The sequence below is a fragment of the Pelobates fuscus genome, chromosome 2, assembly GCF_036172605.1.
Source record: "Pelobates fuscus isolate aPelFus1 chromosome 2, aPelFus1.pri, whole genome shotgun sequence".
Lineage (NCBI taxonomy): Eukaryota > Metazoa > Chordata > Amphibia > Anura > Pelobatidae > Pelobates > Pelobates fuscus.
The window spans coordinates 218,701,590-218,718,905 of NC_086318.1; the positions used below are offsets into that span (position 1 = coordinate 218,701,590).

At 37.9% G+C, this 17,316-nt stretch overlaps 1 protein-coding gene across 1 annotated transcript in view; it reads right to left on the minus strand.

Annotated features, from left to right (window-relative positions):
* Positions 1-17,316, minus strand: part of AHCTF1 (AT-hook containing transcription factor 1) — a 132,432-nt gene that overhangs the window by 27,207 nt on the left and 87,909 nt on the right. Inside the window, exons 22-29 of the mRNA XM_063443190.1 lie at positions 13,144-13,288; positions 12,777-12,908; positions 12,543-12,687; positions 12,326-12,455; positions 10,444-10,545; positions 7,158-7,344; positions 6,761-6,958; positions 8-389 (exon numbers count right to left, since the gene is read on the minus strand). Of these exons, the coding sequence (XP_063299260.1) occupies positions 8-389; positions 6,761-6,958; positions 7,158-7,344; positions 10,444-10,545; positions 12,326-12,455; positions 12,543-12,687; positions 12,777-12,908; positions 13,144-13,288 (1,421 nt within the window). The remainder of the gene's footprint in view (positions 1-7; positions 390-6,760; positions 6,959-7,157; positions 7,345-10,443; positions 10,546-12,325; positions 12,456-12,542; positions 12,688-12,776; positions 12,909-13,143; positions 13,289-17,316) is intronic.

Below are 17,316 nucleotides of genomic sequence, written 5' to 3' on the forward strand. Positions count from 1 at the left end.
AGTATACCTTTCTCTTGTTCTAGGATTTCCACAGATAGTCCTGTTTTAAGTTCTTCATTTTCCTCTTCCATCATTTCTTTGTCATGAGGTTTTGTGGTTACAGTTAACACATCATCTTCCATGTCTTCTGGAGTTGGAGCATCATGATATTCAAGAGTGGTCTCATCTGAACGCAGAGACACGTTAACAGCGTCTTTGCTCAGTGACATTTTCGCTGGGCTTTCATCATTGGGTTCTACTGACAAATCCTCAATTTTATCATCTTGTTCTTGGCATGTAATGCTCCCCGAGAATGAGGGCATTTGAACTTTGCTTTCAGACCATAGCATGTCTGGTGCTGATCTTAATACAGGTGAAGCTTCCAGCAGGTCTCTATCAGATGAAAAGACCTACAGAAAATAACGCAGAGAGAAGGTTAAAAAAGAAGGTTTCATACAAAAATTATTATTCATAATTGTGACAATAGGAGGCACAGTTACAATTGAGTTAATCAGTCCACAATCGGCCATTCAAAACTATGAAGTTTTATTAGGCCGGTCAAGAAAACATTTTTAATCAAAGGAATGGTAATGGTTTTTATCCTTGTAAAATGTGTTCATATTGTAAAAAGTAGAATTTTACCTAAGAAACTTTTTTTTCACATCAAATATTACTGGACAAACGTTTGAAATTAAGGATATTCTGACTTGCCACTCAAACGTGGTGTATCTAATCTGGTGCCCATGTGGACTGCAATATGTGGGAATGACTACTAGGAATATTAAGACCTGTGTTGTGGAACACATGGGGAATATACAGAGGGGATACACCAAACACAGTGTATCTGCCCATTTTTTTGGAGCACCATAATAAAGGTCCTTTTTTAAGTTTTATGGCTATTGTTAAGAAACCTTTTAATTGGAGAGGGGAGGATAATTTTAAAGAACTCTGCAAAATTGAAAGCAAGTTGATTTTTACATTAGATCCTTTAGCTCCTAAAGGTCTCAATTTAGATTTCAAATTTGTCCTTTAAATGCGATTTATATTTTTTACTCGTTTTCTTTTGTTATATTTCCATCTGCTTTCTTTTTACTATGCGCTGTTTCTTTAATTGTTCCTATTAAAGGGATACTCCAGGCACCCAGACCACTTTTGCCCATTGGAGTGGTCTGGGTGCCAACTCCCACTACCCTTAAAGGACCACTATAGTGGCAGGAAAACACACTCCATTTCCTGCCACTATAGTGCCCGGAGGGTGCCCCCACCTTCAGGGTCCCACTCCCGTGGCGCTGAAGGGGGAGGAAGGGGTTAATCCCTTACCTTTTTTCCAGCACCGGGCTCCCTCGGCGCTGGGGCTCTCCCTCTTTTTCCGTTGCGCACGCTTTAAGCCAGACTCATAGGAAAGCATTATCAATGCTTTACTTTGGACGCTGGCGTCTTCTCACTGTGACAATCACAGTGAGAAGCGCGGAAGCGTCTCTAGCGGCTGTCAATGAGACAGCCACTAGAGGCTGGATTAACCCATAGGTAAACATACCAGTTTCTCTGAAACTGCTATGTTTACTGCAAAAAGGGTTAAACCTAGCTGGACCTGGCACCCAGACCACTTCACTAAGCTGAAGTGGTCTGGGTGCCTATAGTGGTCCTTTAACCCTGCAAGTGTAAATATTGCAGTTTTCATAAACTGCAATATTTAGTTTGCAGGGTTAAGTCCTCTAGTGGCTGTTTATCAGACACCCACTAGAGGGACTTCTGTGTTCTTAGAACACGAAAAGTGTGTTATACGACGCTGGACGTCCTCACGCTATGTGAGGACCTCCAGCGTTGCCAAAATCCCCATAGGAAAGCATTGAAAAATTAGGTGCGCATTAGGTTATACAGAACCCATAAGGAGGTACTCTCTTTATGGGTTCTGTATTACATTTACAGTTATGCACTTTTTTCTATTAATTCTTTGTTTATGGTCTTTTGTAGTTATATGTTACTTAATACATAAACAATTAACTTATTTTTTAGGTATGCTTGATTATATGGGAAATTACATTTATACTTTATATTTTTTGTCGACTTTCTTTTGCCATTTTGGAATATGGGATTTTATTCTTCTTTGTCTTTTTATGTTGAGATCGGAAATCGGAAGTGACGCAATTACTTCTGCGTCACGCAACAGGCACGTCATGATGACGTGTACATGCCGCACCAGAAACAGAACGCCAGAAATAGGAAATCACGCAGCTGTGCCGGCTTGAAGATTGTATTTATTGCGACCAGGGAGGCAGGACTGCAGCACTGAGGAAGACTCCACCGGGAGTCGAAACGCACCTGCTGTTTATGGTTTGACTTTGGGACTTTATCTTTATGCGGTGTTTTTAGGCTTTTATACTTATTGATATCACTGCTCAATTGTCCCTTTTTAATATATTTAATTATAATAAATTTCTTACATTTATTTATTTATTTTGTGCGGTTCTCCTTCAAAGATGTCGCTTTAGCCTTGCTAGGCACCCTCAAGCTTACCATATAGAGCCTGGGACGGCTCTACATCCTGTGAGTTTTATCCTACACAGGGGCTTGTTTTTTTTATATATATTTACCGTCTGCACTATATATTTTACCTTTGTATTTTAGATTGAACATCTATATCTATCTACTGTTTGGTGTAGTGTATTTTTTATTTGCTATTCTATTTATATTTTAAGTGTTGTGGGGTACACTTATACTGTACCTATATATTATTAGGTAGCGCCTACACACAGTTGTATCTTTTTATAATGTAACAACTGTCATATAACACACAATGTGATTAACCCCCCCATCCTGCCTAAAATAAATAAAAAAATAAAAAATTAAAGGAACACTATAGTCACCTAAATTACTTTAGCTAAATAAAGCAGTTTTAATGTATAGATCATTCCCCTGCAATTTCACTGCTCAATTCACTGTCATTTAGGAGTTAAATCACTTTGTTTCTGTTTATGCAGCCCTAGCCACACCTCACCTGGCTATGATTGACAGAGCCTGCATGAAAAAAAAAAAAAAAATGGTTTCACTTTCAAACAGATGTAATTTACCTCAAATAATTGTATCTCAATCTCTAAATTGAACTTTATTCACATACAGGAGGCTCTTGCAGGGTCTAGCAAGCTATTAACATAGCAGGGGATAAGAAAATCTTAATTAAACAGAACTTGCAATAAAGAAAGCCTAAATATGGCTCTCTTAACAGGAAGTGTTTATGGAAGGCTGTGCAAGTCACATGCAGGGAGGTGTGACTAGGGTTCATAAACAAAGGGATTTAACTCCTAAATGGCAGAGGATTGAGCAGTGAGGCTGCAGGGGCATGTTCTATACAACTGCTTCATTAAGCTAAAGTTGTTCAGGTGACTATAGTGTCCCTTTAAGTATAAAATACAGACTGACAAAACTTTAATTTTAAATGGTGAAATGCATTTCAGAGACTGTTTTGTTAGCCCTTTTAGTTACCTTGCAGGGTTAATTCCACCTGAAGTGGCAGTCTACCAGACAGCCACGTGGCAGTCTACCAGACAGCCACGTGGCAGTCTACCAGACAGCCACGTGGCAGTCTACCAGACAGCCACGTGGCAGTCTACCAGACAGCCACGTGGCAGTCTACCAGACAGCCACGTGGCAGTCTACCAGACAGCCACGTGGCAGTCTACCAGACAGCCACTAGGCAGTCTACCAGACAGCCACTAGGCAGTCTACCAGACAGCCACTAGGCAGTCTACCAGACAGCCACTAGGCAGTCTACCAGACAGCCACTAGGCAGTCTACCAGACAGCCACTAGGCAGTCTACCAGACAGCCACTAGGCAGTCTACCAGACAGCCACTAGGCAGTCTACCAGACAGCCACTAGGCAGTCTACCAGACAGCCACTAGGCAGTCTACCAGACAGCCACTAGGCAGTCTACCAGACAGCCACTAGGCAGTCTACCAGACAGCCACTAGGCAGTCTACCAGACAGCCACTAGGCAGTCTACCAGACAGCCACTAGGCAGTCTACCAGACAGCCACTAGGCAGTCTACCAGACAGCCACTAGGCAGTCTACCAGACAGCCACTAGGCAGTCTACCAGACAGCCACTAGGCAGTCTACCAGACAGCCACTAGGCAGTCTACCAGACAGCCACTAGGCAGTCTACCAGACAGCCACTAGGCAGTCTACCAGACAGCCACTAGGCAGTCTACCAGACAGCCACTAGGCAGTCTACCAGACAGCCACTAGGCAGTCTACCAGACAGCCACTAGGCAGTCTACCAGACAGCCACTAGGCAGTCTACCAGACAGCCACTAGGCAGTCTACCAGACAGCCACTAGGCAGTCTACCAGACAGCCACTAGGCAGTCTACCAGACAGCCACTAGGCAGTCTACCAGACAGCCACTAGTGACTTTTGGTCACCTGAAACTGGCAGTCCTCACGCTCTGCATGAGGACATCCCGCCTCAACTAAAACCCCATAGTCCTAATGTGCTTGCGAAATTAGTACTTGTGCTGAACGCACTACTACAATTTCGTATTCTTAGCGATATATTGTCCCGTGTAAGCCTTATTTTGTGCAAAAATAAATGTTCAGCAACATTTGCCCGGTTCTCAAAATATTTCTTAAGTGCACTTTATATATAATACATGGTTTATATAAGCGTTCTACTTATACTTGGGCAGGGAGCAATCACGCTGTGACCGACTCACTCTTGGCTGATTTGGCAACCAATGCTTATTGGTTAAATGGTAAGCAGTCCATCAACACTGTCCGTCAAAAACATGGAAATTTGTGCTGGGCAGCAGAAGAACAGCTTAACTTTAGAAATCATACCTGCAACTAAGGCAAGGTAAGTATTTTTGTATAAAAGCAATTTTTGAAATGCTAAATGTATATGTTCTTTCAGTCAGTCTATGGTGAGGTTCTGATTTCAACTAAACTATACTTGAGTTAGTGTCAGAGTACATCTAAACAACCGAATTAAAAAAACAAAATACTAAACTCAGAAAAAGCATAAATGCAGCAGAACTACAATTTTTTTTTTAAACCCTGAAAGCCTTATTCTGTATTTTTCTGCTTTCAATGTAAAATTTCTATAATAAAAATATATTTAAAAAAAAAAACTTCAGCAGCTACAGTTTTTCGTTTTTTCACATGATCCCAGATAACTTGATGTTGAGATCAGACCTCTGTGGGATCAACTCTATCCCTTCCAATGACTTTGGCTCTAATGACACTACATAATAAATAAGTACCTCCACGTACGTCTCAGCATTAAGACCATTAATTCTAGATGCCATTTGTAGAACTGCAGCTCCCCCACCCCAGTTTTATGTCTCCTATACAGCCGTTTCAGTTTCACTCAATGATTGTGTTTAGTCTTATATTTTATATTGATCATTATCACCTGTCTGTAATTGAGAGTCAGGTGTATGATTTATCTATAACTGATCATCACGCACCTGACTATGCCTACAAAATAAGACTGTGCAAGTGTACCTAAAAGAACTGATGCTGTTTGAAGGCAAAAATTCGGTTTTTTTCCCCCTCACTGTTTGCATTGTTCAGTTATAAACAGTTATAGTTTTGAAAGCATTCTTACTTTTTCACGGATTTTTAAAAACATGTCTGAAAACTTTTGCAGTATATAAGTAGTAATTTCCATTGTTTTCCTTATACTGCCATTAACACAGGAAAATAAAATAAAAATAAAAATACCCCCGCACCCAACAAAAAAAACAAAAACACAATCAATACAAGTAAAGGGCAAACACAATCTAGTTGGGTTATTTTTGATAGCACGTTTTGTTGATTTAGCCTAGTAATAGGATCAGAAGTTTTGGTAGGAATTAGCCAAGTGCGGTGCCGAGGTAACAGGGACAGGTGGAGATGTGGATTTTTGGCTAATGGGGAAATGAGTATAGAGGTTTTTGGTGCCCTGGACGGTGAGAGTCACCTGGATAGAGTAACTTATATCTGATTTATACATTATAGGGCTCAGTACACTCCCTGTTTAGCACTGTAATTGGAGCAGGGAGTTTACCTGCATCAAGTTATTGCTGTTTACCTACCCCTGTGAGTTTACCTATAGTGAGCACTTGGCTTGAGTACCTATCTTCTGGATTACCTATTAATAAGTGGGCTATTGTTTTTAGCTTAATAAAATAGTTTATTTTTCTTTTTTGATTTACTAGTACACTTTTACAAGGTTGTACTACTTTTTCCTCTATTCTGTCACCTAATAGGGTGCTGTAGTTTGAGAATTAGTTTTTGTTCGCTATAGTAAACACAATCTAGGCAAATCATGCAAGTCTGAAGGGACAAAAAATAAACCTGTACACTAAATGCAACTTCATCATTAGAAATGTACTGCTTATTTGCATAACTACTTGAAGGTGAAGATGTCAACTACAGTTTATGATGTAACATATTTACTTAAGTTTCCTCTTGTAAGGCACATTGGGAATAAGCTTAAGAAACAGAATTTAAAAAAATTAAAACCAAAACAAGATAAACGGTCTTGAAAACTCTACCACCGCAATATTAGATTAATATATTGACGCAGCCGAGCTCATTCACATCCATCGAGCTGATCATGGGCCCTGCATTTCATGATTTCAGTCCTTCAGTTAATATAATGGAGCACTCTTAGAATCATAACTACTACAGATTATTATGGCTATTATGGGGCCTATAGCTCCGCAACATTTCATCAAACTACTCAAACTTTTTACAGTTTCCTTTTCTAACACACAGTTTATACAACCATATTCACTTACAGTTTTTGCATATTTGTTTCCAATCTCTTCCATAAAAGAGATTTTTGTCTCCTTGGGTCGTAATGGAGGAGTAAGAGATCTTCCTGGAGATACAGAAGGAGACACTAGAGGGGTAGTCCGTACACTTGATCTCAATATGGATTGAGGTGTGAAACCAATATATCCAGAAGAAGTAGTGCTGGCCAATGCCTTTGCCCTCTGTAAGGAAGATGAATACATAGAATTTTAACAACTGAAAACAAAAAAAAATACAAGTTGCAAGAAAAACAAAAAACAAGAGTTTAGACTACAGCTTTAGTATAAGCTATTATAAGTACATACTTTGTATAAATTACACATAGTAATTTGGCCATGAGAATGGAATTTCAAATGCATAAAATAATAAAAGTGTACTTGCCTTGACCACAAGTGGTGTATGTAATAAGTTGAATTCTTCAGCTCTTTTCACACTTCTCAGTTCTACAACATCTGGTACATGTAACTGTATAGGGCTAGATGAAATCAACCTTACAGATGGACAAGGTGTGCGATCAATGGCATTTGGATTGGGCACAGGTGAAGGTTGAACTACAGAATCCAGAAGTCTAGACACAAATTCAAATGCATCAGAATTATAAAAAAATAATACATAAGGCATTAAACATTCATCAAGATGTACATTTCTTTCTTGTAATGGAGATAGCACGTATAGTAGGCTACTGAATAATCCTAGATGTGAATGCAGTTTATCAGATTTAGCATGACCCTAAGCATTAAAGAGACACTCTAGACCAATGAAGTACTTTAGCTTGCTGAATAGCTTTATGTGTGAAGTGTGACCTCTGTGTGAAAGTGTGAATTTTTGTAAAATCCATTTTTTTTTTTTAAATGAACTGTGTTACATGCCCAGCTGTCAGACAGCTAGTCCTGTTACTTGTACAAAATGTATGAGAAGTGGAGCGCTGCATTACTGGATTGAAGGAAAGGGTATATAAATAGGGAACCTAACAACCTATTAGAAAAATATAACATACAATAGAAACAGGTTATACCCTTAACCTCTAACTGCAGTCTCTATTACTACAGTAATGTGAATGAACCTATATTTCCTGGATAGTCAAACAATAATATGACAGAAGTGACAAAAAAAGAGTCAATTTTAGATCTTATATTGGATCCATTGAAAAAGCCGTTTTGACGGAGAAACGCGTTTGGAAGGACTGAGTGCTGATCACTGCAAGTCAGCATCTAGGGAACACTTACCTGTATTGTATCCAGCAAAGTAACATCAAGCTGCTGATCCGGGACGCCGTGAGCAATACAAGGTCTGCACCTAACATGCACTTTGCATATCCGCTTATAGATATATGCCAATGAAGTTTGTTTGTCATTATTTTATGGACATTTTTTACTTGAGCTTTTATATATTGATTTTAGCAGAGAGCTAAGACTCTAATAAAGCAAGTTTTATTTTAAATTAATTCTGACTGCTTCTTACGCATTGTATTAATACAGAGATTTACTAATTATATTTTTTTCTCTGTATACTTTTTTCATATATTCAACTCTACTGTGGAGTGCTACTATCCAAGAAAATACCTGGGATAAAGGAAATTTGCACAGACCAAAATTGGACTTTATTATTTAGTCTGTCGCATTCAATATATAAGATCTAAAATTGACTCTTTTTTGTCACTTGTGTCATATTATTGTTTGACTATCCAGGAAAGATAGGTTCATTCACATTACTGTAGTAATAGAGACTGCAGTTAGAGATTAAGGGTATAACCTGTTTCTATTGTAGTCCTGTTACTTCCTGGTTATCTATCTCGTTAAAGATAAACCCATGAGGCTGGCATTTACCAAGAGCACTTGCAAAGACTTCTCATTGATTTGCTTTGGAAAGTTTGTAAATGGACAACCGCAGAAAGTCTGGGCTGGATTACAAGGGGAGAGCATGCAAAAGCATCAGATGAGACACCTGTAGCTTATGCAATATAAATATTGGTGTACTACATATATTGTGTTTAAGAAATATTTGTGTACTAGATATGTTTTGTTCAGGAATTTGTGCACTTTCATTACCTACCTGTGGCATTATTTTGGAGCTACTACCATGTGCAGACTTCAATGTTAATATTGGTGTACTACAGAGCTTTTTCAAGCTGTTTTTAGATATATCCCTAATGAAAAAAATGCATAATCAAATGCATGCATGTTTTCATTTGGAGAGAGTGCAGAGTCCTTTTAGCTGGCCTCGAGGACCTGAGCTTGACGTTGGCATACTGGACCTTTTTGTTAGTATCCATCTCAGATTTCCCCAAGTCATATGAATTTACAGTTTCACTTTAGTTATGTGATATGAAGGAACTTCTCTCATCCTTCGATGAACAAAACAGCATATGAAAATCCTTTGGAAGTGATATCTTGAACGGTCTCAGATATGAATGTCTTCGTATTGGTACTACACTTACACTTGTCAAAAAGGCAAAGCCACCTGTTACTGACGGGCGAGTGGAAAAAGTCTGTCAATGGAAGATCTTAAAGTACCATGCACAAGAGTACAACACTGAACAGGGCTTCTCGCAGAGAAGAGGCAGAAAGAGCACAGCAGCAGCCTCAAGAAACAGGTTCATTTAAAGGGACACTAGTTACCAAAACGGCTACAGCTTAATGTAGAGGTTATGATGTCTATAGCCTGTATCTGCGGGCTTTTTAATTAAAACAGAGCCTCTTCAAATTACTGCCCAAGGATACCTCCGGAGGCAGTTACCAAAGTTCAGCATCTCCACACACTGCACGGAGACGCTGAACTTTCCCCATAGATACACTGAGTTAGTTTAAAAGACATGCTTGCATTAATAATTCAGATGATTATATATCACAATGAAATAACATGAAAAGTCAAGAATACTGCACTTGGGATGTGGGGGGGAGAATCTTACACTATCGGACACGGACCAGGGCTTTTTTTTAAAAGAAAACAGAGTCTCTTCAAATTACTGCCTAAGGACACCTCACCTCCGGTGGCAGTTACCAAAGTTCAGCATCTCCCCACACTGCACGGATGCGCTGAACTTTCCCCATATAGATACTGGGGGAAAGAACACTATGAGACAGGGGAGCGGGGAAAGAACACTATGGGACTGGGGAGGAGGGAGGAAAGAACACTAAAAAAGAGGGAGGGGAGAGGAACACTAGAGGGGAGAGGCGGGGAGGGGAAGGAACATTAAGCAGGGCAGACCACTAAAAGAGGGATTTTTTTTATTTTTGATTAATTAAAAAGTCTAATACGAATAAAATTATAGGGGATAAAAAAAAAAAAAAACTTTCAACATTTATTTGGGGAAAAGGCATGACTCCACGGCATAGTGAAATTATCTCCATGCATCCTTGGATATGACTTTTGCCTGACCCACCCACATTAAGCTACATAAGTGTCTGGGTGTCTTGCTGCCAACTACCTGGCTTTGCTCATTATTTCCTTGCTCTTCTCAGGTATGTGAACAATGGAAGGGAAAGGCGAGGAGCCAAGTTTTAATGCAGTGTTCTAACTCTCCAGTTAAAGAAGGCAAATAATCCACTATGAAAGGTTCCTTCTTGTACCCCAATCACCACTGAAAGCGATCAGACAAATTAGTATGAATTTTATTTTTCGATGTAATTTAATCATACTCCGTTAAATAAGAACATGAAACACTAACCTGGAAATTCTCCTTATCTTTGTCAAAGGTGTACCAAGAAACGCATCAGGGCATGTAAAACATTGTGATGCTGTGCTTGAGGCTTGAGCTTCATTAGGAAAGCTAAGCAGAAATAAAATAAATAAATAAAATAAAAATATTAGGGGAAAATAAATATATATATATATATATATACACACACACACACACACACACACACACACACACACACACACACACACACACACACACACACACTTATACATACACACACATTTTCCTGGAAGGGCTATGCTTTAAATTACATTAAATATATTATATTGTTCTACAAGCTGACAGGAAATATTAGTCTACTGGCATGAAACATAACTCATTACAGTTTTTGAGTTCAAGAGTAGACAGATTTTCGTAAATATGTATAAGAATTAACAAAAATAGTGAAAATGTAATAAGTTTTAAATAACTTATTTTACTAAAATATTTTACCAGGAAGGATACATGGAAATTTCTCTCAATTTCAAGCAAGTCCTTGGTGCACAAAACATTGCATTGATACAATAGGGTACAATAAAATACCAAAACAATATTAATATACAATATATACAAAACTTTACATAGAACAAGCAGGAAATATATAATCAACCATGACAGGTGCATTCTGTTATTAGTTACGTAGAGAGGGATCTCTTAAAGCAGTGTTTCCCAACCCAGTCCTCAAGGCACACCTACCAGTCCAGGATTTAAGAATTACCCAGTTTTGTCTAAGGTGTTTTTTCTTTTTTTTCTAAAAACACCTTAGACAAAACTGGGTAATCCTTAAATCCTGGACTGGTAGGTGTGCCTTGAGGACTGGGTTGGGAAACACTGTCTTAAAGGACCACTATAGTGCCAGGAAAACATACTCGTTTTCCTGGCACTATAGTGCCCTGAGGGTGCCCCCACCCTCAGGGACCCTTTCCCGCCGGGATGGATGGTGAGGAAGGGGTTAAAACTTACCTTTATTCCTCCTCCTCTGCGCCTCCGATCCACCCTTTCGACTGAATGCGCATGCGTGGCAAGAGCTGCGCGCGCATTCAGCCGGTCTCATAGGAAAGCATTTACAATGCTTTCCTATGGACGCTTGCGTGCTCTCACTGTGATTTTCACAGTGAGAATTACGCAAGCGCCTCTAGCGGCTGTCAATGAGACCGCCACTAGAGGATTTGGAGGCTGGATTAACCCTATTATAAACAGCAGTTTCTCTGAAACTGCTATGTTTATAAAAAAAAGAAAAAAAAAAAAGGTTAATCCTAGAGGGACCAGGCACCCAGACCACTTCATTAAGCTGAAGTGGTCTGGGTGCCTAGAGTGGTCCTTTAAAAGACTTTAGGCTTGGGGAAGATTTGAAAGTATGCAGGAGCTCGTTCCATAACTGCGGTGTTCTGAAGGAAAAGGAGGATCAAGCCGTTTTCTTTTTGAATTGAGGTATACTAAATAAAGTGCTGGTTCTGGATCGGAGGTTAGAGGAGGTGGGGTCAGCATTCTGCACAGGTAGGGTGGGAGCTTCCCAGAAAGGCTCGTATGCACAAGGCTGGAAAGATGAAGGGTGCGTCTGGATTCCAGCGACAGCCAATTTAGTTCTTTTAGCATGTCACAATGGTGGGTCCTGTAATTACATTGTAGCACAAAGCGGCAGAACGAGTTATAGAATGTATTACGTTTATTAAGGTGGGTTTGCCTTGCATATACTTCATCCCCCATAATCAATGATTGGCATCATTGTTTGCTGTACAATCTTTTCCTTTACTGTAGGGATTAGGTAGGATTTGTTTCTGTACAACTTAAAATGTTTAGGAACTTTAATTCAGGATATTACATATACATTTTGCACCACTTGGGATTGGACCACACACACCAGCCTTACCTTCTGCGGTCATAAGCAACAGATACCTCCTGAATTTTGCAAAGCACATTTCTAATAAAAGAAGCTTTAGTTGTTAAACTTCCATTAGCTGCTGGCTTTGCAACAGTTGATAAAGGCTTGGGTCTGGATACTAAAAGAAAAAAAATATTCAGATTAATTACCACACAAGTCAAGAATAGATCATCATGATTAAAAGTGGCAAACAAAAATTACACACCCTCCTTCCAAACAAGCGAAGACATATAAGGATTAGCTCGCTCATTGGCCAATGTTCGATGCACCCTGGGAAGAACTTTTGCATACTGTTCAAACATAGTATTTCTGGCAACTGCTCTGTCACGCACACGACGATCGCAGTCATTCTGGTGAAAAAGAATATTTCTTTTGAGCAACAAAATATTTCACTTTCAAAATGTAAGGGTTTATTGGCATAACTGACCAGTAAACTTACCATAGAAATTGCCTTCATGGACTGGTTTAATTGCAGTGCAGGAACATAATTGGCACGCAGCAAATAGTGCACTAAAAGCAACTCCTTATTTTGCACACTTCCACTAGTTTCCAAAAATCGTTGTAAATGTTCCTAGGATTTAAACAGACGATGTAAATCAAATGTCGTAATCTGATTATTAGAAAAAAAAGTACATTAAATGAATCTGTTTAAAGTCTAAAAGCAAATGTTTCTTGTTGAGAATGTTTAGTTTGTAAGTTTGTAAATTGAGCACATTTAGTCGTAGCATGAAAATTACACTTATATTGTATTTCTGTTCTATGAATTGTGGGAGGGGACCCACAAAACAAACACCTTCTGTACTTACTTGCTCCAATTGTGTTAAAGTGAGTTTCATTAACTCTGGCAGAAGACCCATGTCTGAACACACTTCATATGCATGCTTGAGAAGCTCTTCAATATTTAGGCGAGTTGAGTAGTTTCTTTGCAGGTTCCAAGCCTCCATGATTTGCCTGAAAATTGGCCATAATTTAGAGTGCTCTATTTCAATAAAGTAGTCAAAGTTTTTATAAATGAAAGTATTAGTGAGGAAAACAAGAAACACTAAACTAGGATATTCTTATACATTTTAACCCCTTAAGGACACATGACATGTGAGACATGTCTTGATTCCCTTTTATTCCAGAAGTTTGGTCCTTAAGGGGTTAAATAAACACTTTAGTGTTAGCAATACAACTATGCATTCCTAAAGCTATAATGCCCAAGTTACAGTTTAGGTGACCAGGCCCCTACCGTCAGGGTTAAAAATGTGATCCTACTTATCTTTTCTGCCTCACAGTGCAGGTCTCCTCAGGGAAGTTCTGTCTTATCAAGATCAATAATCTTAGCCAACCCAAAGTATTAGGAGGCTAGTGCTCATGCACAGCAAAACACCAGAGGATTAAGAGTACATACATACATACATACATACATACATACATACATACATACATACATACATACATACATACATACATACACACACACACACACACACACACATATATATATACACATACACTTTAATAAACAAAATTATTATATTGGCTTTGCTAATTACTATTATAGTAAGCAATTGTAAAGGGTTGAGGGAATGTTGGTACTATTTAACCCCTTAACGCCATTACGGAGTTCTATGCCGTCGCAGCTTTAAAGGGCTTTAAAGCCGTTGCGGTGGCATAGAACGCCGTAACGGCTTGCAGCCCCAGGAGGTACTGTGTACTCACCTCCGCCGCGGTCCTCTTCTGGGGGGCTGCCTGAGAGCCCAGGCAGCCCCCCTCCGGCAAATGAGGCCCCCGGGGATCTGCCAGCAGGGGGACTGTCTAAAATATTAGACAGTCCCCCTGCTGGTAGGTAGTGTAAAAAAAAAAAAAATATTAAAATGTTATAAAATAAATGCCTATATATATATATATATATATATATATATATATATATATATATATATTATATATATAATATGTATATATATTATATATATAATATATATACACATATTATATATATGTAACGTCATACGTAATGTATTTTAATATTAATATTAGTATATATTAGTATTAAAATACACTTAGAATGACGTTACATATATAATATGTTTCTATATTATATATAATAGATCTACATATATATTATATATATATATATATATATATATATATATATATATATATATATATATATATACACACACACGTATAATTACAATAATAAATAAATAAAATATTGAAACAAAATTTAAAATAAATTATATATTCATATGTAATTTCATTCTAACTGTATTTTGTTATTAATATATATATATTGGAAACAGAATACACTTAGAATGACATTCTATATATATCTATCTATATATAAAATACAAATAACCGCAAATATATATATATATATATATATATATATATAATCAAACCAGGAATAATTGGGTTGCACTCACGGTCTTAGATGAAAAGTTATAAATTTATTCCATAAATTGATGCAAAATCGACGTTTCGGTCCTCTCAGGGACCTTCCTCAGGATCAAATGACATACATACATACAACAAATATCGCCTTTATATAGCTATAAAATTAATACTTAATTGACTTACCCTGGTGCAGAGAGTTCAACCGCGGCGTTCTCCATTCATAATTGCGCATGCGCGAAATAGACGCGACCTTCCATAACCCGGAATTTCTCCGTAATGACGTCACTGAACGTCGTTTCCCTGGTTACGCGGTATGCGTTACCTAGGGAACTATTCTACACAGGAAAATCGCTTGCAGGTTATACTCCGTGCACCTTGGGACTAGATCGAATAAACAGACAATTTAAATATTTGATAAAAGGACTGTATGTTATGCTATTTAAAGGATACTATATTAAACTAACATTATACATTATGTATTTTAATACAACTAATGAATTAACATTGTACAGTATGTATTTTAATACACCTAATGTCCTTCATTTACTAAATAATAAAGAAAAAAATTTTAAAGAAAAAATAAAGAAAAAAATTTTTTACTTGTGATTCCTCCATATTAATATATAATGTACACCTGGATAGTGCTTTGATTTGTATGCATGCCTGCAAAAAGGGGCATACTTAACTGTCAATATACAAAATAATAATTAAACAATTAAAAAATCACTTGCTTTGCAATAAGTATGTAAGCAATCTACAAATGTATTCAAAAAATAATCAAAAATATTACTATATAGTGATAAATTGTGTAGTGACTTATAATAAATAATATACAATGTATAGGCATCCCTGTATTAATCGGGGATTACGTGCTAGTTTTATTAAAGCTAACTCTCATTAACTTTGTGTGTTGAGTGCCAGTGTTGGAAGAACCTTGTAAATGTTATTCAGTGTTCCCTATATAATAGCAGTGCATACAGTTATATGACCGTCTCGCTGGATATACTGTGTGGAATATTTTCTTCATTTAGATTAATAGTACATTTATTGACAATTTATTAATTGTAACTATAATGTATCTATCTGAATTACTATGACATATTGTATAGTCTTAATTGATCTTTCTATAGATATTGTTTCTACATCTAAGTTTCACTTTTTTGTAGTGCCAACTCATCGAATTCAATAAAGAAAAATGTGCCATTAATATTCCTAATCACAGTTATCTACAAGCCTACAACGGTTCATTTTTAAAAATCAAAAAACACAAGCAAAAATGGAGCTTATTAGAGAAAGGAATGATACGAGATCATTTCGTTGAGTCCTTTTGGAGCAACTGTGTCGAGTAGATATATCCAATACGTCTCTCTGTTGAGAAGCATCTTGCCTCGGTTTCCCCCACGTCTTGGTTCCGGGATATGATCTATCGCCGTAAATTTAAGAGATGCTAAAGGATGTTGATTCTGCAAAAAATGTTTTGCGACCGGTTTGTCGCTGGTGCCGTCCCTATACGCTGTACGGATATTCGATCTATGGCCGCGTATACGTTCACACAGTAGGGTCTGTGTTTTACCTATATAGGACAAACCACATGGACAGGTTAATTTGTATATAACAAACGAAGTTTTGCAGGTAATAGTATGATTTATCAGGAACTTCTTACTGGTATGGGGGTGGTTGAATGTGCGGGATGGGACCATGTGGCTACAGGTCACACATCCCAAGCATCTGACGCTTCCTCGATGCTGTATCTTCCCCTGCCGTACATAACTTTGTACAGGATCAGTTTTAACCAATAAATCACGCAAATTTTTATTTCGTTTGTAACAAATTAAAGGTTTCTGTTGAAAAGTTGATGGTAGTGTGGAGTCGCAGGCCAACATATTCCAGTTATCTCGGATAATATTCGATAATTGAACTGAAGAATCATTATATGTGGTTGGGCAAATTAGACGATTCTGTGTCTTCACAGAGGTTTGTGGGATAAATTATCTCGCTTGTTTCAATGCTGTTTCCAATTGTGTGTGGTTATAACCTCGATTAAGAAACTTTGTTTTCATCTGCGTTAGTTGTTCTTCCCTAATTCGAGCATTGGAGTTGTTCCTTATGGTTCTGAGGAACTGTGCTTTAGGTAATGAAGCTTTGAGACGTTCCGGGTGTGCGCTTTGAGCATGAAGAATAGTGTTGCGGTCGGTGGGTTTGGTATATAATGAATACTGTAAATTATTCTCCTCCACCCAAATGAGTAAATCCAGAAAGTGTACTCTGTCTTTACTTATTTCTGATGTGAATCGGATTGGACTGTCGATTTTATTCAAATCATCTACCATCTGTTGGGCTTCCTGTATTGTCCCGGTCCATAATACAAGCAAGTCGTCGATAAATCTAAAAAATTGAAGTATTTTATCTCCATATACTGGTAAGATGTTAGTTGTTTCATATATATACATGTAACCGTTTGCATAAGCTGGGGCCATGGCCGCACCCATTGATGTACCGGCCCTTTGCATAAACCAGTCTTCTTCGAATCTGAAATAATTATTAGATAGAGCTAGTTCCAATAATTGTAATGTGTATTCAATAGGTGGACCGCTGTA